The sequence below is a fragment of the Pollicipes pollicipes genome, unplaced genomic scaffold, assembly GCF_011947565.3.
Source record: "Pollicipes pollicipes isolate AB1234 unplaced genomic scaffold, Ppol_2.1 Scaffold_4002;HRSCAF=4701_pilon_pilon_pilon, whole genome shotgun sequence".
NCBI lineage: Eukaryota > Metazoa > Arthropoda > Thecostraca > Pollicipedomorpha > Pollicipedidae > Pollicipes > Pollicipes pollicipes.
Window position 1 is genome coordinate 7,586,616 of NW_023596420.1, and position 25,055 is coordinate 7,611,670.

The 25,055-nt window shown below is 61.4% G+C and overlaps 1 protein-coding gene across 1 annotated transcript in view; it reads right to left on the reverse strand.

Annotated features, from left to right (window-relative positions):
• LOC119094038 (uncharacterized) overlaps nt 1–23,104 on the reverse strand; it is a 34,049-nt gene extending 10,945 nt beyond the window's left edge. The window contains exons 1-2 of the mRNA XM_037217101.1: nt 22,921–23,104; nt 5,421–5,465 (exon numbers count right to left, since the gene is read on the reverse strand). Of these exons, the coding sequence (XP_037072996.1) occupies nt 5,421–5,465; nt 22,921–22,978 (103 nt within the window). The 5' untranslated portion in view covers nt 22,979–23,104. The remainder of the gene's footprint in view (nt 1–5,420; nt 5,466–22,920) is intronic.
• Nucleotides 23,105–25,055: the final 1,951 nt, after the last annotated feature.

The window sequence follows — 25,055 nt, forward strand, 5'->3', positions numbered from 1 at the left end:
CGAAAGAATTGCGACGAAACGAAGACGGTACAAGAAATCCTGTCAGGTTTTCAAATATGTCTTCGGTCGAAACTTTCCCGGGACTTATCAATATCCCGACGCGTTCATAATCCGGCTATGGGGCCTGAGCTGATATCACGCAGAATCCGCATTCTCCGCCATCGTACGGCACACAGACTGCATCAGTCCCCCAACGAGATCCCAGGCAGCGAAAGGCAGGTCATTTCGCTTTCCGCTCCCATCATTCTGCTCATCTGACTCCAAATCCATCGAGTTTACATTCGGCTTCGCCAGAGCCTTTCGCCCTTAAGCATCGCCTCCAGCGCACGTCTGGAAGTGATTCGCACGGATGGGCCGTCGCCTGTTAGCGCTGGTGACGTCAGAACACAAATTCGGCGCGCGAGTGGCGCGCGACGCGCCGTCCGTCTTGGCGCCGCGCTCTGGTCAGGGTCTATTGTTCACGGCCGACTCCATTCGCCAGTAATTGATTGCCCTCCTTTCAAAGACGGACAGACGACGAATGAATTGTTGGCCAGTGCCCAGTCGCGGACACTGAACAGACGCCGACGAGACCATAACGTGTCCGATTGTCGGCCAATAGAGACGAACCGCGGGCGCCTGCGCCTCCGCAGCAGCCGACCATTTTCGGCATGATTTATTTTCAAGTGCTCCCAGCGTGCTCTGAGAGGACGCGGGATGAGCGCAGTCGGGCAGAAGTTCAGCTGCTTCTTGGGGTGGGTGCATTCCTTCCTAGGGGCACATTCCGCCATTTACACCGTGTCTTTTCATCCAACGCCTGCTGCAGACGCGTCGGGGGAAAATTCCCACCCGGCGCGGCCGGATCGCTTACAAATCGGACGTGGTCCCATCCGCTTTGTCCAGCCGGCGTGCGCTGAGCGTCTCCCGCTCCGGCCGGTGGCAGAACATGCCCAAACAGGCTTGTTATCCGCGCCCCACCCATTGTTGACCCGACATGACCCGAGCGGTGACTAACGATGTGCGCGCCCCTGTCGCGTCGCCTGGGTCACCGCCCGTCGGACCGAGTGTGCCCGCCCCGGCCGGCCGCATCATTACCATCAAACCGTGACCGGCCGCGACCGCCGGCCGGACAGCGGCGCGTACAGCAGGTATGGCTGGGTCGCCTGGCCGCGGGCAATCGCGCGCGCCCGTCCTGACTGACCGCCGCGCCGCCGCACCGCCGCGCCGGCCGCGCCGGCGGGGAGGGAGGGGAGTCCTCAAAGCCGGCCAATGATGGGTGATAAACGACCGTCGGAGAGCCGGCTAGATTAGCCGTGACCACGCTGATGAGCAGCGGTGATACCCGCGGCCGGGCGGCGCCAAACGACACGCCGGCGTCGTAACGGCCGTGTCGTACACGGCGTCGGAGCGCGCTGTGATAGCGCAGAAGACGTGTTGCCGCGCGCATTACAACTTGTTCGATCGGCGCCGAATGCGCTTAGCCGGGGGAGATGGGCCGTCGTCTGGTATTGTCTGATACTGTTGGGACCTTCATCAATGTTCTGGAAGATTTGGAGGGCAGCATCTCGCACATAGCTACACTGCGGTAGCCTCATAACACGGGAAACAGTGCGCACTCCCTGACAACAAAGTACGTTAAGTGATAAATCTGATAACAGCGCAGATCGTCTGTAAATTTGACCTTGTCGAAGCCGCCTGGACCGGGGTGCGTCCCCGAATCAACAGCTCGGCGGGGGCGGGGAGGGGAGGGGAGGTGGGGTGGGGGGTCGCGTGCGTGAGGCCGGGACCGCAGCATCTCTTCCGAGGTCAGGTCATTAGAGCACGCGGCCCCACGCCACAGCCACACGCAGCCACACAAATATCCGGCCGAGAAGACAAACGGCAGCAACGCGAACCGACCGGTAATGACAGCCCCGCAACGTCGCTGCGATTGTCCTCTAATGAAGCAGTATTGCAAATGGTTCCCCGATGATAATCTGAGACGGATTCGCCGCGCACAGTGGAACAAAGACGACATTGTGCGGCGGTAATAGTTCTGTTTTGTGGGCTTCGCAGGCAGCGGTGGAACCTGAGGCGCCGCGACAGGCTGGCCCACGTAACCACCGGCACCACCTGAGGAGCGCCGCCGACACTGCGGAGCGGGCCGGAAAGTTTTGCAACAGACGCCCGTTGTGGGCGGCCCGTCTCGCAAAGGAACGCACTGCCGTGATCAATCTCTGCACGCAACGCTTCGCGATTTGCCTACGCGCCGTCTCCGCCGCCTGTGTGCACCCCGCCGCCGGGTGCAGGTGTCGGCGGGGGTCAGTGTCAGTGGGAGGGGAGGGGGCCCGGCCGGCGCGTCGGGGCGCCGCGCGCCGGACCTTCCGACCGTGCGCTGGCCGCGCCGTCTGCGCCAAATCCCCATAAATCCTGATATTGATAAGACAGCGTGCTGCTGGCTGGCGGCGCGGAGTTGGAGTGCTGAATTTACGACTGTTTGCCTGGTCAGGGCGACCGCGTATCGAAGGCCGGTGCCGGGCGCGTTGCCTTGCTACCGCCTGGCTCGGCGGCCCGGGGAGGCAGGGGACGGAACGGGGGCGGCGCCAGGGCGAGGGCCGGGAGCACGCGAGGTGTCATGGAGCGCGGGCACAGGCGGCAGCGAGCCAGGACACACAGGGCCGGGATCATATGACGGACTGGCAGCGGCGGCTCGCTGTCCGGCCGATACGCATACGTTGAGACGGGCGCTCAGGTGTCCGCTTCGGGCCGCGTGGTCTGTTCGCTTTTAAACTGTCAGCGCTGTTGTGGCCGCCGAAAGCCATGAGCAGCGCTGCTGTGGCTTGTCTCATCTACTAGACAGCGCACAAAAAAACGTAGCCGCTTAGTGGGAGGGTCGGAGTGACGTGTGGGTGAGATAACAGGTCGGGATTTGAGCGGAGCAGGAGAAGTATCTGATCCGTCCCACACGTGAGTTGACATGGGAAGGCACCAGACAGCAGAACGGTCGAGAGGGCTGAGCGTCTCCTGGCTGACGGGCCACACACCATCGGGTGGCCTTCGCTGAGGATGGAGACAGCCCACACGCAGGACGCGCAAGACCGAGAGCACACAGGACGCTGACAGCAGCAGCGGCAGCGCGCACCATCTCCCTCTCGGCATCTCTCCGCCGTCCACTGCCCCCCCCCCCCCCCCCCCCCCGTCATCATGTCTACGCTGTGGGTGGCCCCAGTCTAGACCTTGGCCGACACCTGCGTCGCGTGCGCGTTGCATGGCCAGCCGCTACATATTTATCGGCCATTTGATATCGGCCCCAGTCCGACGACTCTAAATCAGACCACGGCCTCCAATTAGGCTAGGGTCACGAAACACGGAGCCCCGTCGAGTTCATTTCAGTCTCGACTGGTCGCCGCTCTGCCAATTAATAAGTTTATTTGACCGTAAACCTACGTTGTGACCGCCACGAAAGACTTTGTTTCTTGTTAGTCCCGCTTATTTGTTTATAATCACAACAATGAAATACTGCTGGTCTTTGAGATTCCGGAATGTTTCCATTCGCCCTCCGGTAATTGAACATAACTTCCCAGGCTTTGAAGCCTGATCATGGATCCCCGAAATTTATCACCACGAAGGCAAACAAGCAGATACGAGCACGCTTGCCCATCTTCAATTCATTCTTATCAATTCATGAATTGAAAGTTTGGACTCCACAGGAAAGTTTAGCTATGAGAAAGTCTGCATGGAAATCGGAACGAAACAAAACCCCATTCGCACAGTCGATCCAGTTGATCGGTGTGGGTCAAGCGATGATCCCCAGAGAAGAGCATCGCACCGCTGTTGTTGTGTTGCCTCTGAGCCAGCTGACGGCGGGCTCAAGGGCACTCGGCGGGGTCATGACCTTCGGCCAGGGTCAGCCGGAGCAAAAACTGACCGGCGCCGGCCACAACATGCGGCGGCGACCGGCCGTCTGCCCGCACCCCTCAGTCACGAACGTCTCGTGAGGCGTGTGCCAGCCGTGATATATGTCTGGTAAGTTCATGGGTTGATCATGAGCTATATTCAGCAAGCTTGTTGGTGATTCGCTCATCGCATTATCCAAATGATTTGCCACTGATGCAAACAGGCAAATGGGGAGCATTCCTAGTTTGTATGCCGATCCGTGTCATTAAGACTTGATGGCGCAATCAGCTGCTAAGGCTTCATGGCGCAGCCTGCTTCTCATTCTGGCAGGGAGGGCGGGCACTGCGGGGAATCGAACCCGTACCTCTGGCTTCCAAACACGCAGCTTACCTCACTTTCGAAGCCATTTGCATAGCTAATGAAAGCGTCGAGTTTTACGATGCGTTGAATCGCGAATCGTTGGCTGGTTTACATTCCTCTCCGGACTTACTCTGTCAGGATTTGCGGTTCTCTTTTGGGCCACGTCGTAACATTTCATTGGAAGTATTTGAACCTCATTTTCACTGAGTCGCGCACTAGCAACCGAAGTCGCCTCTCATCGGCCAGCAGTCGGACGTCGCTGACGTCGGATGTCGTCATCAGGCGTCGATGTGCGCCCGTCGGACAGTCGTGGTCAATCATTGTGGTTAAGTATACGACTGCCGTTCGTTTGTGATGTACTACAGTGTGCCATTCGAAGTGTAGGACGTCACTGGTCAAGTGTCGGATGCCAGCGGCGGAGTGTTGGGCGTCAGCGGCGGAGTGTCGGGCGTCAGCGGCGGAGTGCCGGGCGTCAGCGGCGGAGTGTCGGGTGTCAGTGGCGGAGTGTCGGGCGTCAGCGGTCCAGCGTCAGCCGAACCAGCAACACGGCAGCAGCGGCGGCGGCGGCGGCGGCGGCCGACGACGCCGGTTCGACGCATTGTTCGTCCGCCATTGGCTTGGCGCGGCTGCGGCTCGGGCGGGCCCCGCTTTGTCACGGCCGTCACGAAGGTCAACAGAGGTGTAAGGGCGGCCAATCGCCGTCGACCGGCCCTCGGACGCCTTTTTAGCCGACCGCGTGGCCCGCGGCGCCGGTCGGGACGCGGCACGGCCGTGTCGACTTCAAAGGCCGCTCCACCAACGTCCCGCGGCGGCAGCCAGGGGTGGCCGACGGCCGACCGGGAAACTGCGGGGGAGGCCCTGTTTGGATCCATCGCCAAACACGCCGGTGGGAAGGCTCTTTCTGAGGTCATGTCGTCCACCAGGGTAGTATGTTTCCGGGTCAGCTTAACGTCGTCCATGTATCAGTTATAATGTTATAAAGCTATTGCAATATTACCGTTATCGTGTCATCAAAGGTTCGCCCAGCGCTCGCCTCAAGCCGTCGCTGCGACCATTTGATAGGATCTAGCGAATCCGTCATGCGAGTTGGCACGCCTCCAGTTCGTCGGACCCTTTTCTCAGCACGTTCTCAGAAGCGCTTACGACATCGGCGCGTCGGCGCATCGGCGGCGGCGGCGGAGGCGGCGGGACGCTCGGCTACTCACCCGCGCTGCCCTGGCAGCAGATCTCCCGGTGCAGCAGCAGCATCCCTGCGAAGAGCACGGAGCGGCCGTCAGATAGGGTCACACGCGCCAGGGTCGTGGTGGTGACGCCGGCCGCCCGCTGGGAGCGGCGCCGCGCCGCCCGCAGGTCGACCCGTACACGCTCGGCGGCGGCGCTGAGACTGCGACGCCTGGTCATGCGCGTCACGGCTGTGAAGCTAAATAATCCGAAACAAACCCGGTGTTTACTAAACACGGGTCTCGCCAGCATGCCGCGGCGCGACGTGAGTCATCCGACGGGGGAGGGGGAGGAGGGGGAGGGGCACTCGGTCCACGCGGGGTTGGGAATTGACGGAGGTCAACCGCCACGGCAGGGGTACCGCCACGGGATACACACTGCAGACACGTGCTAAGGCAAGCTGACACCACACTGTCTCCGTGCTTTTTAAGAGATTGCAGATGTGTAGCGCTACGCGACCCCGACCGACCACGGCGACCCGGCTACACCGGCTTACTCGGCGTCCACAGCCCAGCCCCTCAGAGCTCCAGTTTCACCGTCCCCGAAATGCGTCACCGGAGTGGCGAGGCCGTCGTCGACCGGACGGGCCGGCCGGCCGGCCGGCAACCGGCCGTTCTGGCCTGAAATTAGCGCCGAGGAAAGCCGCGCGCCGGATGCGGTGCCGCTGCACGGCGGCCGGCGGCGGCGGCCGGGTCCCGACCCCGCCCGTGGCCCGGCGCCGCCGCCGCCGCCGCGCCCGCCGCCACGCTCAGGCCGGGTCAGCTCGGCACCCGTCGGCCGGCAGGGTCACGAGGTCCGCCGCCGGCGACGACCGGACGGCGGTGCGTGAAAGCGGCCGAATGGCGGCGCGGGCCGACCTCCTCAGCGCGCATGGTGCGCCTCCTTAAGCGTATTTGCAGTACACCAAGAAAGTTCTCTTCTACGTGACATCACGTAAATTATTTGCCGGGCGTGTTTGCAGCGCGACTCGGTTTGTGTTTACATCTTCGTGACTGTCGGAGTAAAATAATTGCGCATGCGGGTACACATTATTTTCATTCCCAGAAACTCCCAGCGCTTCTACGAATAGAAACTACAAATTGTGATATTTGTAACGTATAAAACACATTTTCTCACTCGTGGTCGGCCCTGAGCATGAAATTTACATATCTTTAATTGAATTTGTTTTAAGCCATTTCTGTCTCACTCCGATCGAGTGGTAGAAGATGATTCCGCGTACACGGCAAAGGTTCTACGTGACGCCACGTAGAGTCGTTGTCGTCCGGGTCGCTGCGAACACCAAACGGGCGGAATCTACGGGGCATGATGTCATGAGTGACGTCGACAGTATAGATTCTGCGTCGCCCAGGTCACTGCGGGTGCGTCCCTAACCTCCTTGCTCTGACAGCTCAAGCGGTCAGTGCGAGAGGTGAGGGGAGGGGGGGGGGCGGCACTAGTCGCGGACGGGTGGGGAATGCAGCGCGGAAAGACCAGGCGCTCTGGACAAACAACAAAATGACAAGCTGCCTGGCTTATCCACGCACGTACGGCAATGGCGGACCGACCTCCACCACGAACGGACCGGACTCCGCCACAAACGGGCAGGATCCACCACGAACGGACCAGATAACGCCACGAACGGACCGAGCACCCGTCAGCAACGGACCGGACTCCGCCACGAATGGACCGGATTCCGCCACAAACGGACCAGACAACGCCATGGATGAACCGAGCACCCGTCAGCAACGGACCGGACTCCGCCACGAACGGACCGGACTCCACCACAAACGGACCGAGTGCCCCTCAACAATGGACCGGGCACCCGTCAACAACGGACGGGCCGGCAAGGCCGCACCGCTCGTCGCTAGCCCGGCGGTCCAGCACGTCGGTAAAAGCGCGGCCGAGAGAGCGGCCGCCGGTCCGGCGGCGGAAGAGACGACCGTGTCGGCGAGCGGCGATCGACCGCCGGCCATGTGTGGAGAGCTTGTTATGGAAAAACTCGGCCCGGCTAAACAATCCAATTGTGATGCGGCCGTTACACAATGGCGCCGGCTATGCCATTCAGCGGGTCCGGCCAGTACGGGCCTCGGTTCCGGCCGGTGCCCGGTACGCGACCGGCGTGGCCATGTGACGTGACGTCACAGCGTGTCAGTCTGACCTCGTCACGGCATGTGAGGAGGTGGCCCGACTCTGACACGGAGCACCAGGAGGGTGGGAAGTGCCTTGGCCATGGCATGGGACGTCAAGGTGCGCTCTGACCAGGGGCCCGGCGTCATGTCAGCGGGGCGTCGAGACATACCGCTGCAGTGCTCGCGTCACACGCGAGACCATGATGAGCTGCACTGCATTCCCCTGAGCCCGTGTCGGCTGCAGTGGTGGTGGTACATCGCCGATGCCGCCCGGCTGTGAGAAGGTCCTGGAGTCGCTCCCCACCAGCCGGTGGCGAGGTCTGCCCGGCCTCCATTAGACCACGGGATCGACCGATTTCCAGGTGATCGGAGCGCGGCGTCGGGTCACCCGACCGGCATTACGGGTCACCTCAAGGTCACCACAATTCACCACTTATATCCATTATCACTTTCGGCGTGGGCCAACGCGGCGGCTGGCCGGACGGACAATCCGACATTAGCGGCCGCGTCCCCGGCCGACCGCAGCGCCCGCTGCCGCCCCTGACGTCACAAAGGCGGCGGAAGTGTCCTGCCGCCGCCGCCGACGGCGAAATTGCCGGTGTTTCGCAGCGGTGGCGTATGGAAATCGGCACACCTCGGCGAGACGCGAGACAGCCTGCCGACGGCGGCGGCGGCGGCGGCGGCGGCGGCGGCAGTGGCCGCGGCGACTTGGCTCCCGGCCAGATATCATTGTTTTCCGACATTGGCGGGTGGCGGCAGGCCGACGGTCAGTACAATGGATGCCGGCCATGGATCATACATACATGGCCCGGCACGTCCGTGGCGCCGGCAGCGCGCCGGGCCTCGGGCGCACGAGGGCCCTGAGGGCGTGCTGGGCAGGCGGGGTGGTCACGGGACGGACAGACCGGGACCGGGCCGGAGCAGGCCGAGGTGGGACGAGGCTGACGGCTGGGAAGTCTGAGGTGGACTGGAGCAGGTCAGGGTGTAAATACGGCAGACTGTTGGCCCACGCTGGTATAAGGGAAGCGGTGTGGACCAAGGGAGATCGGACGCCTCTAACGCTGGCCGAGCGCCGCTGAGCTGTTGAAAAATCACCTTTCAAGTGTCGGCGCTGTAAATCTAAGCACGCGGCCCGGTACCGTAAATCAGCCGGGCCTTGATTCAGTGCACGATGCTGCCAGCACCAGACGTAAATACCGGCGCCGGCGGCTGGACCGGCGGCCCCGGGGGCGCCGGGCATCGCCGGAGGGCGCAGGCGCCGCACCTGGCCTGCGATCGAGCCGAGGAGGGGCCAGCCACCGCCGGCGCGGGCGCAACAGGCGCACCAGATGGGAGCGCAGCCACCGGGGGCACCGGGGTCGGAACAGAGCGAGCTGAACCTGAGCAGGACACTGGAACCGGCACATAGACGTACCAGCTGACCACATTGGAGCGTACAGCATCAGGACAACACGAGAGGTGCCCAGGGGATATGGAGTACGCATGCAGGTAAATTTTGCGTCTCAGAAGACAAAATTATAAACATGAAAAAACAGGATACATGGCAGCGTACCATAAGCCTATCGTGTAACTAAAAAGGCTTAAAAACATCTTTTCGCCATAAAAAACACGCAACGCAGAAAGCCGACCACACATTCCGATTACACACACCAAACTTGAATTCGATCTCAGAGCATATCGACGTCCACACACCAACCAACAGCATCCGGGATGAATCCAGACCTTCAATCCTTCCAAAGCCGCCTTGAGCTCGCTTCCGTGGCGCCCCCCGGTGACCGACCTGGGCGCGCCGCCCACAGGCAGTGCCGTCCGGAAACGGGCACCCACTCGAGCTACCTCGGGCTCTGCGCCAAACAATCACAACAAATACGCCAAGGCCGGCTTCGGGTGCCGGGGACGCACACTATTCACATGTGAGGCGTCGGATGTCGGGACGGTGGCGGGCGGCGACAGAGGCGGTGCTAGGAGGCCGGTCAAGGGAGTCGCCGTCCGGCCGTCAGCAGTGGCGGACCCAGGCACAAGACTAGGGAGGCAGGGCAACGTGAGATCATCTCGAACCAGGGTAGACCCCGAGCGGCCAGCCAGGATCTTTTGGTATTGTCAGACAGACATCGTGTAAAGAAGGAAAACGACTCCCGCATCAATCCGCTGCGTCTCAGACAGTGACCAAGCACACAAACCTCGTACGCCGTGTTAACACGACAAGACATCTTGCAAACCGCTCCGCACAATCACCGCCTGTTACGAATATTCTTAACGGCGTATCCATCCCCTCACCCGCTCGGCAAGATGAGGCGCCAAACCAACGTTCGAGAGCGGCGACACTCGCCAGCCGTTCGGCCGAGCGCCAGCGCTGGCCGTGAGGTCCGTCCGGCGGCAGCGGGGCCGCCGGACGGAGTGGCAGGTGAAGCCTATCAAAATAAGTCCGCGCGTCGCCCCACCGGCCAGGTCCGAGCACAAACAGCAGCCTGTTTGCTCTAGAGTCGCGCGGCCGGCGCGGAGCCGGCGCGGAGCCGGCGCGCCGCAGCCGCCACACACCGCCGCCGCGCCAAACGCGCCACAAGCGTCGCCACCGGCAGGCGCAGCGCGCGGCGACAGTAACGGCCGCGCCGGCATGGGAGCCGAACGTCCCCTGACCCGACGCGTGACCTCTGACCCGGCCCGTGACCTCTGACCTGCGCCTGACCATTGTCCGGCGGAGGGCGTGCGGCCCTGGGAGCGTAAACGGTGCTGTCGTCGAGGGCGAAAGACCGGACGGGAGAGCGGTCACAGCGCTGGCAGCAGGTCGCTCGTCTCATCGCTCGTCGCGGCCGGTCTCGGCACGGGTCACGTGGTTGGTCACAGCAACGGCCAGTGGCAGTCGCAGCATCGGCCATGTCTCGGGGCTCAACATAGGCTGCAGGTCGCAACACTGGGTACAACAGCACGGGGCGCCCGTATCTAAGCCGACAACAGCAGGGGCAGTCCTAATCGGCGCCGTGTTGATAGGCCTACCGCAGACTCGGTGCAGGATTCACGGAACACTGGGCCCATTGCTCGTCAACCATGCAGTGCAATCCGAGGGAGTAAGACCGGATATGCGAGAGGAGTGGCATCCACGGCTGTTGCAAATGAGATGCAGGACCGTGCATGCGTTCAGACATCGGCATTGAGGCTCGAAGATCTTCAGAGGTTCTCGGCGTCTACACCTTTTTGGGCCACAGGATTTAGCTCAATGTAATATCTCATACCATTCAAGGGGAGGACAAATGCGCGTGCAAAGGATTACAAGAGCGCGCTGCTCCCAACTGATACTGGTCCCAAGGACACGTGCGTGCAGGAAGGTCCAAGTAGCTGAAGCCCCCACATCAGCTCCGCATAAAAACATAGTTATGAAAAATAACACGGGACATTGATGGCTATTTCGGGGATTTGACTGAAAAGGCCACTCATTGCAAACGTGGCCTGTGGCAAGTCCCAGCGCTTCTCATCAGTAAGGGTCAGCTCTGGTCACGTCAGGTCATGTCAGGTCAGCTCCGTTCACGTCAGGGTGGGAAGGACCAGGTCAGGCTGGCTTTTATCAGGACATAGTTTAGTAGAAGTAGATCGGCTCATTTCAGTGTAGATTAAGTTAGGTTGTCAATCGTGCGATGCCGGTTTTTAGCTCGACCCCCAAAGGTAAGGTTACATCAGGCGGCCCCGACCATCCCCGTGCCGGTGGCGTCAACACGTGGCCGCCCTCACGTCCCGAACAGGTCCGTCCCGTCCTCCCAATCGCGGGGATCCCGTCCTTCCCAACCGCGAGGATCATCCTCTCGCCTGCAAGGACCTCGTCCTCCCGCCTACAAGGACCTCCTCACCCCACCCGCGATGGCCCCGTCCTCCCCGCGCGAGGACCCCGTCCTCCGCCGCGAGGACCGCTGCCGCGGACCGTGGGCGTCACCGGGAGCGGGCGGGGCGGGCCGAGCGCGCTTACACAATGGTCAGCCGGTGACCCCGACCGCCGCACCAAAAGCACGCCGTCACGCACATGACAGCCCCTCCCTGCCTGCCCGGCTCGTCCGTCCATAGCGCGGGCCGGAAGTGACGCGCGCCCAGCCCGGCCGATAACGAAGGACACTGCGTCCGCCAGCGGTGTCCACGGCGTCCGCGGCCGGATCCCGCTGCGGATCCGCCAGGGCGGAGCTCCAGGAGTCGGTAATTAACCCTCACTGCACAGTGGTAAACACGAGTGTAAAATAACCAAACGAGGCACGGCGGCCTTCCCGCCCAGCGTCTCGGCGGGGCCTCGGCGCACCTGAGGCCGCACGTGGTGGAGGCCCGGCGGTGCTGTGGCTCACATGCGGCGAAAACTTTCTGGCCACGTGACGGGTTCAAACGTGTCGGGTTCTGGCACGAACTATCCAACAGCTGCATACCGAAACCGATCAGGAAGTGTTTCGGCGTTGTTTAATGCTGTTGGCAGCTCCCACGGTTTCCCAGCAGGCCGATATGGACCAAGCCTGGACAAGGTCTGCAGCGGAGGCGGACAAAAGCTGGACCTAAGCTGGACCAGAGGTTGACAGGACCGGAGCCGGACCGGAGCCACATTGGAGTATGAGTGCATGTGAATCAGATCTGGACCAGAGCTGGGCCGGAGCTACACCGCAGTTGGACCGCGGGTGGGCCACAGTTGGACCCCACTTGAGGCGAGGTGCTCCAAACCTCGCCGGAACGGGACAGCATCTGAGCGGCTGCTGGGCGGTTCTGGACGGATCTGGCCGGCGCTTCGGCCGGGCCGGAGCGCAGCTTGACGCGCGCCACCGCCCGGGCCGGCGACCGTGACCTCCGGCCTCATCTGACCTCGCTCTGACGTATGACCGGCCGGACCCGCCGCCGCCGGGCGCGCCTGATGGATGGTGGCGACCGCACGCCGCCGCGCACCCCTGACACCGCGCCCAGCTCCGCATCGGGAACTCCGGGCACGGCGCCGGGACCCCTGCCAGGCGCCGCCTCGTGCCGGCCCGAGACGGCGTCGGGGCGGCGGATGCGAACGGCCGTAAACACCGTGTGGGTGCGTGTGCGTGTGTCAGTGGTTTCGTAAGTGTCTGTGCGTGAGTTCGCCTGCATACTCACAGATGATGTGTTTAGATGTACCCGTTTGCCGGAGCAGATTAGCAGAGTAGGCTCCTAGCCTTTGGGCCAATGCGATACCTGTACCAGACTTCACTATTTATCGCTGTTTACAGCACACACTCAGGGAGAAGCAGATGCTTGCCAACTTGACCCAGCTTGTCGCGTAGCTCAAGTGCAGTCGATGCATCTGGCCAAGCTCCAGAATAAACTAATGTGAGGTAGTATATGAGCGCATCTGCCTGGATGAACGCACATTTTGCGGGATCTTGACAGGGGGCTGCAGTCGGGCTGTCTGCACAGGCGACCGCGACGGGCCTCCTCTGGATGCTGCCGACAGCAGCACCCCGTCAGACACCGGCGCCGCTGCCGTCGCAGGCGGTCGGTGGCACGCTGGTCAGGTGTGCTGGGTCACGGGTCGGACCCACGCCCGCTGACCCGCGCCTGACCCGCCGGTGACCCGAGCCGTCGGCCGCCCGGTTCAAGGCGGGGCTCAGTGAAAGTCGCGCCGCCGCACATGATTTACCGCAAACCGTGTCCGGAGAAGCCTTGAATCTAGCCGTATGGTTTCCATCGGGTAAACACCGTAAACGCGCCGCTCTCGGCAGCGCATCGCCAACAACTCGTAAAGCACGCGGCGCGCGCGGCCGCAGCCGCGGCTCGCGCCTGTTTACGGCCCCGGCTGGGTCAGATGCGCCTGACCTGGGAGCGGCCGCCCGTCTGACCACGATTTATCGGCGCCCGACGCGTCCGCCTGTCGGGCCGCCGCCGCTTCTGATGACGTCACGTGCGGCACGCCGCTGCTTAGCCCGACGCACGGTCGTCCTCCGCGCATGAAGCCCGATGAAAATACAAAAACAGGACGGGCGTTATTCGCCGCCGCGGCTGGTGGCGTTTTTTGCGGCGGCGCCGCTCAACGCGGCGACGCGCCGGCCGAAAAACGGCCGCGGCCAATAGCTGACCTTCCGCAAGGCTCGCGGCGCGGCGTGACATCGGGTTTGTCCGATTCATCATTAGGTTACATTATTCACTTGAAGCGGCCGGCGCCAAGGCAAAAACTCTTGAGCGGGAAAGGCCGCACCGCGCGGGCGGCGGCTGCCCCTGCGGCTGTGTGCTCGCCGCGGTGGCGAGCCGCCCAGCGGCCGCGGACGGGCCGCGAACTGACGCGAGGCCCACTCGAGAAATGGCTTGTCTGGTGCGACGTTGGACTGGTCAGAGGTGCAGGTGGAACCGTCAGTATTTTGGGGGGCTTGGCTGTCATGGAGTGTGTGATTCCCAACACGGGGTCCATGGGCGCTGCGTGGACAGAGTTGGCATCGGATCCCACGTGCCTCCCAACCGAGCAACGACTTTGGGAAGTCCCGCCCCTGCTCAGCCGACCACGCCAGCTGACATGGAAGGAATCTGGGTAAACTGCAGGTTACGTAAAAATGAGCCGACGCCTGACTCCGCATCATGCCCTTCCCCGCCCCACGCTGGATGAATCGAGCATGCAACACACCGCGTCGAGCCCATGCCGGGGAGAGACACGAATTCGGACGAACGGGCTCTGCCCAGGGTCGTGCGTGACTATTGCGTATGCAGCTGCTGCCGCAGACTGTGTAATGGCACTGCCTTGCTGGTATTTTAATGCAGGTTAAACAGAGCACCGAGCGCTGTGACCCCAACATGCATGAACGACTCCCAGACTTTCATCGCCGGCCTTATGGAACAAACGAGCAGTGCCAAGAGAAAAGCACAGCACGCTGGCAGCCAGTCCAGCCCTTCCTGCTCAAGAGTTCCCATCTCACGGACTTGCAGTAACTTAGACGCGTCGTTTGATTCGGTGATCCATGCGCTTCCATGCCTGTGAAGCATATGCAAGGGTGGATCTAAATCACGAGAAACCCGGCGCGGCAAACGCTGAGGGCAGCAGTCGGCGGCAGTCAGATCTGACTGACGACTGAATACCGACTGCCACTGACCACCCCTCCGGCGCAGGTCACGTGACTAATGAAGTCCTCGACCGGCAGCTGCCAGTGCCCTCCGATGACCGTAATTGACTGAAACGAGCAATCTGGCCAATTGGCGTCAGGCCGGCGGGCGCGCTGCTGCCGCCGTCGCCGCCGCCACCGCCGCTGCCGCCGCGGCCGGAGCCAGCGGCGGCGGTTCTCCGCCGGACCGCCGACCGCCCGCTCCGGTCGGTCAGCTGCTGACCCGACCCGGCGTACCTCCCACCCGCGTCCGTCCTGTCCGCCCGGCCACGCGGGTCGGTCAGCTGCTGACCCGACCCGGCGTACCTCCCACCCGCGTCCGTCCTGTCCGCCCGGCCGGCGACCGGCATCCATATTCAGTGGCCGGGACTCATCTCCATAGAGAAAAATTACCGGCGCGCCGGCCGTCTTCGAAACGCGCGGCTATTTTTAATTTGTAATGGCATCTTAAGGTGGTGGGCGCCATGTAAATTCGCACAGGCGCTGAATTAAAATCCACTCGGGCATTGTGGCGGCGTGATGGATTCTGTCCGGCTGCGCCCCGGTGTGTCACACGGGTCACCAGCACTCGTGACAGCCCGCCCGCCCGCCGCCCGCCGGCCGGATCAGTTATTCAGACGGTCGGTGCGGCCGGGAGGGGGGGGGGGGATCGGCCACCGACAGGGCGACCGGCCCTGGTCCGGGGTCCGGGGTCCGGGGTCCGGGGTCCGCGGTCAGCGGCAGGTTTGTGGCCCACGGTACATGGCGATGATCTGCTGGGACGCTGTGCGCGTGACGGCAGACTGTGGTTCGGTTTGTGATCTGCGGTCTTATACGAGGCGGTTTAGGGTTGATGGCAGCGGCCTGTGGTGCTTGGCCCATGGCCCATGGTCTGTAGTTTCAAACAACAGCACCGGTCCGCGTAAGCAGTCCTTGGTCCACAGCAGCCGTCCGTGGCGACGTGTCGCGGTCCGCGGCGCCGCCGCTCGGTCCGCCGGTCCGCCGCGGACCGACCTCCCCGGCTGGCGCGGCTCCGGAGAGCGCCATGGTCCACCAGCGCCGGCAAAGCCGGCGGCCGCGGCGCCGGGGCGCCGGACCTCGCACAAAGCCAGCTAAACGGCCGCATTCAGAACGGCCGGCGATCGGCCGGACCGTCGCGGCGGCGGGGCGACCGAGCGTGAGTTGTGTATGTTTTTGCCCGGCCGGGGGACGCTGGCCGGCGACGCTTTTTGTTCGCGGGTCACAGGCGCGCATTGAGCCCCGACAGCCCCGCGAGCGGAGAATCGCCGATGATCTATGGGGCCAACGCCTTATCGCGTCGCGGCCCACAATGTGCCCGAGTCAAAATACGGCCGGCAGCCCCAGATTCAGCGCGTCGCCGGCCGCCGCCGCCGCTGGACCGAGCGACGACGAAGCGGCCGTTTCAAAAGGAGACGCTCTAAGCTGAGCAAATAGCCGGCCGGGCGCCGCGGCGGGCGGGGGCGGACCTTGGTCGGGCCGCGGCGGCCGCGGCGGGTCGGACGGTGCGGCCCCGACACCCGATCACCACACAATGCTCGCCACCGGCGCCGGCGTTCATAAATTGGCCGGCGCTGGCCTAATTGAGCATTCCATGGCGCTCTCCGACCATTGTTTGGCCGCGGGTCAGGCCGGCGGCCATCCGGGCGGCGGCGGCAGCTGACCTGGTCGGTGACGGTGACCGGTCCGTCCCGGCAGCTCTGGCCACGCCGGCCTGCTCTCCGGCTCCAGCTTCGAGCACCCCGCTCGCCTTTCAGGAGTCGATGGAACTGGGCCATCCGTACAATGGCGTGTTGCGAGTGGTGACCTGCCCCCTGGTCGCCCCCGAAATCCCTTTTCACCGCAACTGTGGTAGGCTCTCTGAGTATTTGACTCGACTGGGCAGTACACCGCTTCATCAGCTCATCTAGCAACATGTCGGGTTCCTCCCGCTCTCCACCCGGGCGTCTCCAGCCCTCCGATCGGCACGGCGGCCCCTCCCGCATCTCGTCCGGTCGGTCGCGGTCTCCGGTCGGGAGGCCCCAGTCCTCCGCTCGGCCAGGCGGGCCCAGTCCTCCGCTCGGCCCGGCGGCCCCTCCCGCTCGCCGCCCGCCGGTACGTCGCTCAGCCCGGCTGACATTGGGCCGCCGGACACTCTGGCCGTGTCGCGACATAATCGATGCCGAGATTGATTGGGGCCGGGCCGGCGACAGGTGACGCCCCCCCCCCTCCTCCGACCGCGGCCAGGGGGGTCTCACCGCGGAGGTAGCCGGCCACTTGTTGCGGCCATTGTGCGGTGCCGGTCGCTGGCCGCTGCCCACTCCCGCCTGATTTATGCCCGGCGGTCGGTCCGCGACATAACGAGTGCTAAAGGTGCTGATAATGAGCTCCGGTTGGCCTGCTCCCTGTCCCTCCCGCTACCGAGGGAGGGGAGAAGGAGGGGCGGCAGCGGGACGGCGGCAGCAACAACGCCGGCAGCAGCGCCAGCAGCAGCAGCAGCAGCAGCAGCGGCGGCAGCGACAGCAGCGGCGGCGGCGGCGGCCGGGCGTGTCCGGGGCGGCCACGCCCGGCGCGTCTGCTGGCTCGCAGAGCGGCACCGCCCTCAGCAGGCGCTGACCCCACCGGCGCCGGGACGAATGGTCGAAAACCGTTCCGCGCGCTCATCAGATGCACCAGGTGCCGCTGCCAATGGGATCATGCACGGACGCGTCGGCCGCCGAGCCGTTGGCCGCGCGGCGCCAGCCGTGAGCTCGTTTCGCGCCAGCCGCGACTGCCGTGCGCGCCCCTCGCCTTTCTAATTACCTATCTATTTTGGTGCGACCCTCCCCCAGTGCCGGGAAAAACGGTCACCAACCCTTTCGCCATTCAAAGAGTTTTTACCCATTGAAAAACCAACAAAGCGGCCGACTAGGAGGACGGAAGGGGGTGAGATCTGACCGTGGGCACGTCTACCGCGGACGCGCTCCCCACTCGCAGGGGAGCAGGGGAGGGACATCCGGATAAATAGAATAACAGGCCGGTCAGTGACGGATCCGCGATGGTGACGCCGCCCTGGCGGCGGGAACTGGAGCGGGTCGGCGCCGGCTTGAGAACGGATTACGGGGCGACGGGGCCGGCCGAAACGCACACCTGTCCGGCTCCTATCAGTCAGGATAAGACACCGGGCTGGGAGGGTGCGCAGCGTCCACTGCCCCCGCCCCCTCCCGTCACTCTCCCCGCCGCTGCGGCGCGCGCGTGCGACACGATCTGCCGCACTCTGACCTGGCGGCGGTGTCACGTGACCTGGGCGCCCCGGGGCGGTGAGCCCGCTTACGTGCTGCGAGGCCCAGCCAGTCAGCCAGGCCCAGCCAGCCAGCTAGCCAGTCCAACTAGAGTCTCTGCAAGCAGGCTGACTGGCCTGGCGCCCAACAACGCAGCATGGCAGGGTGGGGACTCAAAGACGACGAACGCTCGACCCGTCACGAGGCGGCTTTTTGTCTCGTCGCCTTCTCGACGGCTCGTCGAGAAGGTGACGGGCCAAAACAGAACAAGAAAAATGACCGAGACGCCGCTGCGCCCCCTGCAGGCTACACGCCGTTCCAGAACGTGCCCTTCACGGTCTGCGTTCCTTGAGGTTCCAGTCGTGCTCCCTGCCGCCAGCCTCCAAGGCGCTCTGCGTCACTCCACTTCCGAAGGCGAAACAAACGCCTGCGCGCCGCGTCTGCCTCAGAAACACCAGCAGGACCAAGAACACCGGAAAGGTTGACACGTCGCCTAATTAAGACGTCCGCTTGTAGATGGGACGCGATAGGCAGCCGTCGTGACTCTGTTGACAGGCGGCGCCGCCGCTTCTCGCGAGCGCCGCGCGCCCGGCCACACCTCGGCGCGGCGGCGCGGCGCGTCCGACGGCTTGACCAGATGGCCGCCCGGCGGCGTCCCCCGAGGCAAAAACGGCCCGACAAAGCAGCGGGCCGCGCGCCGGACACGGACGGCCCCGCCCCCTATCGGCCAGCGCGGGGGAGGCTAATGGCGATAATTGAATGTAATGGCTCGGCTCACACACAAAATAAATAGGCCCCTTCCCGGGGGCAGGCCGTGTTTAGAGCTAATGGCCCTGTTTGAAGGGGTTAAATCCACAGGTACGGGCGGGCTATTGAGCTGCAGCTGACACCGGTGCCCGACGGCTGCCCCCTCCCAGGGATGACTGTCGTGAGCTCCCCCCCCCCCCTCTCTCTCTCTCTCGGCGATGACTTGGCAGTCCGGTGAAGGATTGTGGTCATCTCTCAACCAAACGGGCCAGATTGTTTCATGCGATATTGACATCACATCCAATGAATACCCGTGTATTTGTAATTAGTTGCGATGCATCATCGCCCCTTACAATGGAGCTGCTTTCAGATCGCTCCTCTCCACTCGTGAGGCTGCAGCCGGCACCGGCTCTGCGGGGCGCCAGGTGCTGCAGCGCTGTCGGAGCGCGTCACCGCTACCGTGCGGTATTGGTCAGAGGGCCTGCAGCCGCCGCCGTCCGTGGTCGGGTGCCTGCACGTCCAGGCACCGGGAGCCGCGCGGTGAAGAGGTGTGGAGCGAGACATCACACGTTTCTTCCTCTCAAGCAGGCATAAATTCAGAGACGACAGTCTGCATGACGTTGAGATTTAACCGGGGCAGTGTCGCGGAGAGCTGCGTGGGGCTCCTGCTGTTGCGTCTCATTGACGCACGCCTGCGGGGCATTACCGGCAGGTCACGGTCCAGACTCGCCGCCGCCAGATGACGCTGTTTTCCGCCACGCGCTCCGGCGGGGCTAATTTGCGATCAAGGTTATGGTCGCCTGCAACAGACCGCCAGCCGCAAACAATAATTTCGGGAGTATCTGCGTGTGCCCGGGCCGATCGGCAGATCCAGCGGGTGAGGCCCTCCGCCGCTGTGGCTCACCGCAGCGGAGCGCGAGCGGCCGGGGACGCGGGGAGGCAGGCGGGGAGGCAGGGGAGAGAGCGGGGAGGCCGGACCCGCGGTGGGCGCCGCACGAAAAGGAGCGGGTGAGCGAGCGAGGGCGCCGGCCGTCAGACCCAGCGGCAGGGCACGGGGTGACGGCACCCTCGCCTTAGTCGACACGGGGCACGCACAAGCAGCGCCGGCCCTTGGGCGCCACGGACATTGCAGGGCGATTTTTGTCACCGGTCGCGCCGTTAAACAGGCAATGAATACGAAACGAGCGGGGGCCGCCAAGGCGCGTTCACATGTAAATTGGAGATGATTGAAAGGCGCGCAGCGGGGATGGCTGGCGACCCTTGGCCAGCCGGTTTTCATAGGGCGACCGCCGACAAAACAGCCATCAAAATATGCAAAACAAGTCGACAATGCCTGCGCACTGACCATATCTGGCCAGCCAGCGCTCAATGCCACCTTTGATGTCGCGTGTTTATCTAGATCGGGCATGTACTGCTCTGAATCGGCGGCCTATTTCTGGCGCACCGGCCGGCCGCGCACAAAAGGCGCACCAGAATCGCCGCGCGCGCTCCTTCCGCGCCGAAAACACGCTCAGTGCCGGGCAGGAAGCGGGGCAGCGTTTGCCAAGTGTCCGGAGCGCACGTGCCCCGGTACCCCGCGCCCCCCCCCCCCCCTCGCCCGCACCCCTGACCGGCGAAGGACCCGCTCTCGGCGGGGGGCGATAAACGGCCGCTCCCCACTCTCCCCCGCAGCCTTGGACCCGCACGGCGCGCGGCCAGCTGCCGCCCGCCTGTAACTAGATCGGAGCGGGATGACCGGCGGGGTCAGTCGGGGTCAGCGGGGTCACGCGGCCGAGAGGGGCCGACAGGTGGAATTCGACTCCGCGCCGCGCCGACGGCCCGTCGGCGCGACGGCTGAAGCTAACCGCACGACCCCTCGTGCCCGGACCGAGAGCGCGCGAGTGCGCGCGGCGAATGTGGAGCGAACTGTCACGTAGCGGACGCCGACAAGGCCGCGGCGACGCCAGCACTGCGGCGCTGAGCGACGGCCGAGTGGACGAGGTGAGGTCTCTCCCCTGAGTGGCGGGGGACGCCAGATCGTGGAATGGAAACGCGGGAGAATCTCGCAGGCGGTTGGAGATACATCGCCGGCGTAGCGCGGCGCGGTACACACCTACATAAAGAAAAACTGCTAAAACAGGCTGACAGCGCTCCAAACTATAAAGTTCATGAGAGTTTAACTATGCAGTTTGTCATGTCAGCTGTGTTTCGCCCAACTTCTGAGATCACCAGCCTTTGCCGAATCTAAGCATGTTTTCCAGCAGACATGGGAACAGACATGATACCGGGCACCGGGCGACTGCGATTGTCAACTGGTGCTTGCAAATTACGCGTTCCAACAAAGCGAAATACGGGGCACCCCTAACGCTTGCAGAAGCGAGTTACGTTAAAGCGTTTGATCTTGCAGTTATGCTCATATTTGCACTTTTGATATATTGCACGAATTGTCATCCTGTTTGCTTCACTATGCATTAGACAACTTTATTGCCGTTTGTTCTTTTTTGTCTCAAGTATTTTGCTTTAAAACAATTGCTACAAATATTCCAGCATTACGTTAAGACATAGCCAAATTGAGTATAAGAGCTATGTTCGACGTATTGCACCTATTTTTTCCTTCTAGATCCATGTCTACTGCTAACGCATGGTGTGCGTTCTACTAAAAATGTTCCATCAACAGCATAATAACATGCGAGTGCATCTGGCGGGAAGGCCTTAACTTGGGTAATGTCTTAGAAACGGTATGATGCTTGTGACACCGCCAGTTACTCACAGGCTACCAAATTGCTAATAAAACAACGCGTTACAAAGTATCTGACCCCCAGGAGCGCCACCCCCTCCACCCGTGCGTGGGTCATCTAAACTAGGCGTAACGTAGCTAATTGTCAGGCGGCCGTAGCCTTTGCCATCAGCATTGCTGCGTGCCATGGCGGAAGCTCCTCTGGTGGAAACATTTGATTGGTCCGCGTTCCGGCAGTCCGGCTGACCGGCTTCCCTGCCATTCACGCCCAGGCAGCAATGATTCGCAGGCTCATGTGCGCTATCAGAATTTCAAGCATAGCTTTCCTAGCACATCGTATACTCTTCAACCTCACATACACTAAGTGTTCCATTTTGAAAGTTGTGCGTGGTTTTTAAAAAGGGCGTCTTCTGCGTGCTTGGGATGTGTTATTCATAGTCACACCAAGATGTCCAAACCTTACATTCCATCGGTTTGTGAATAATAAAAAGAATGCAGCAACGAAGGCTTCAGGTTTCCCCAACAGCGCTCAAGTTTTGTCGTTAATGTCACAGTTTTCATAACAAAGTCGTAGTAAAACTCTACGGCCCTTCCCAGCCCCGACCACACTGGCCGTCTGATGCCACCTAGTCCCGTGTCTGGCAAAGCACGAATGCGTGCTATTTCTTATCTTGCGTGGTCAACCCAATGTGCTATTTTTGAAGTAAGGATTTCGCAAACTTTCTGTAATCCACAGCTAAATCGGCCACGCACCATGTAACTTGCTTAAAAGTCAAGATCAAGCCTGCCTCAAGAGAGGCACTCGTGTGCTGTCCTGTCGGTTATCTGAACACCGAAACTGAGCGATGGTATTCATTTGCGTTCGCATTCACAATCAAGTCTGCGAAATAACAGCGGGCTATGGGGAATGCAAGAATATCTGGGTCGCAGACAAATAATTATTACCAAAACTACCAGGCTCTGAAGGGTTGACGCGAAAATGGCCGCTGGTATCCTGTTAGCTTTAGAACTGCGCAAAAGTATGAGAATTCTGAGCAAAAATTAAACATCTTTGAACGAAGGTGAACGCTAACCTAACCAACAAAAGCGAGCGACAATGGACCAGGAATGGTCTGTAAAGTGCAAATGCTTCTTAAATTGGAGCTAGTTGTTCAACCGCAGCAATCCAACGACAAAAATATCGTTTCAGAAATTGTGCATATCTATGAAAAACAAAAATATCAAATTTCCGTAAGGAACGTAAAAACAAAAAGGGAAACGGCTGCTTTTGAACTGTTAAATATAACACTACGAAAAGGCGGCCTGTCAAAATTACAAGCGTCCACAATGATTTCGAATAAAAGCGGGCCATTCACAACATATAAGTACCGACAAAAGCTCACAAATGCTTCCAGATAGCAAGCTAACTCAAACACAGTCTAATAATTCAAGTTCGGAATGCGCGGCACTCTGTGTTGTATGTCATCGTCGCTCTTCATCGGCGCTTCGCGCGGGAGCGGGATTTATCGTGAGTAAGTATTGGAACCACGTATCATCGGTCACGCAGGATTACCTTTGAGTTGTAAGCGAACCCCACCCCGTGCGCAAAACACATCAGCTCACTCTGTACTCACCCTGGTCCGCCTGGCTATCCTGCAGAATCCGCATGGAAGGAGGCATTTTCACCCTCATCTTGTCGGCCCCTCAAGCGTCCCGTGGCGCACCGTGTGGGCGCGGCACACTGCGCGGCCCAGCTGAGCCGTGACCTAGGGTCAGTCAGCTGTCGCCATCACCGGCCGGCGGGCAGCAGCGTCAGCGGCGGCGGCGGCGGCGGCGGCGGCGGCGGCAGCGGGCCGGCGCGTCTGGCCGGCCGGGCGGCGGCGAGTCGACTGTCCGACGGCCGGCGGCCGCCGCGCGTCGACCGCTGGCCGCCGTGGCCGGCGCGGCGCGGGCATGGCCGGCGGGGGCGGCCCGAGCGGCGGCCGGCTGACCTGCGCCCGCCGCCGACAGGTGGGGCGCCGCCGACGACGGCCGCCGCCGACCGCTGCGGCGGCGAACCACTGGCGCCGGAGGCGGCTGCACGGCGCCGCCGGCGCGGCACGACCGACCCCCACCCACCCGCCCCCGCCCCGCCCCCGCCCCCGCTCCTGTCCGCGCCCGCGCTCGCGCCCCCGCCTGCGGTAAGTCGGGCATTGAAAGCGGATGAGAGCTGGCTTCGTTGCGTCCCGGGACTTTCGATATGGCATATTTTAAGGAGAGAGATGAAATTTGAACGGTTTTAGCCTAAGCCTGCAGCTATTTGCCGGTCGAAATTTCTGTCGAAATCGCATAAGCTTCATATCCCACCGTTATGATAATTGTAATTTCTGGTCATATATGTCAACTTTTGATCCGGGTCCACCTGGAATTAACGGCATGAGCATCTCCCTGATTTTCTGAAAGCCTTCACGTGTGTTCCAGGTGGATCCCCAGATTTTCATCATCTTTGAAGTTATCAAACTTGCATGCGCATCATAACAATACATCAACAATTTGTTAATGTCCAATTTGCGCTGAATTATTATGATGCTAGGTTTTGGGTTGTTTTTACCGAAAAAATCGGCATTTTTTCACAGTTTTCTGAACTTGGTCCAGCACCCAGGATTGGGAAATAACAAACCCGGAACAGGAAAACACAACCGAACTATTGATTCTCTCCTTTTCTGTGGGGAGGTGGGGGGCACCAACTCCAGTTTGCAATGAATAATGTTGGGGCAGAATGGCACGACCAGACCAGTCATTTAGTCACAGAAAGAAAGTTAAGGTTGAGTAGCGTTTTCCCGATACCCCCACTCTAACCCAATCAACGACTGACGTCAGTTCCGGAAGGCTGTTCGGCAACGGCACAAAGTGAGCCCTGAGCAAAAGTAGTCTTGTAGAAGCATTGAAGGCAAATCAGTTCGTGCATGTTATGCCGGGACCTTCTATCGAGATACATGCGACTTGCAATCACGGGTATCGAATTCCATCGTTTTGGTTGGACCACTGCCGCCCCGCCCCCCCCCCCCCCTTTCCAAGTTACCTCGTTCTCCCGTAATGGTGACTGCACACACCTCCAACCTTTCATGGCCTCGGTACAAGCAGAGCATTAAATACAGAACCTTAAAATCACATCAAGTTTAATGAAGGCTGTTAACAGACATTTAAAAGGTCAAAAGAACAAACGAAATGCAAACTGCGGTGTCATGTAAGGGTAAGTGCAGCTAAGCTAGTCACACTTTTAGAACTTTGCGTTTGTACCGTGTTTATTTCTGTATTTTCTCTCTTTGTTGCATGCTGCACGTATTTTTATTACACGATGCATACGCATTATTGGCTCTGGTCTAGTTTTTTGGCATTGCCTCGGTGTTTTGCCAGTATTCAGTAATACTTCAGCTTCTACAGACTGCAATGAGTTACGTTATTCTGCTGTAACGCCTGATCAGAGAATGAAAGAGTGAATGAAAAAGTCAAAGCTAAGTTGTTGAACCACCTGCGGTGACAAGAGATCATGTTGTGTCAATGAGGGCTCCTGCAACGACCTGGGGCCAACTTACTGGGTCAAAGGGCCTCCCGCGTCGAGAAGGGGACCAATGTATGAAACAGTCCTCTTAAGGCCTTCGAATCAACCAGGGGACCCCGCTTCCGTATCGCCAAAATGGCAGCCGGTAGGCACCCCGAGGGGGAACGGAATGGCCCTTCAGTCCATGATTGGGAACGCTAATGCGTCCCTAGTGTTTTACCTGCAAAA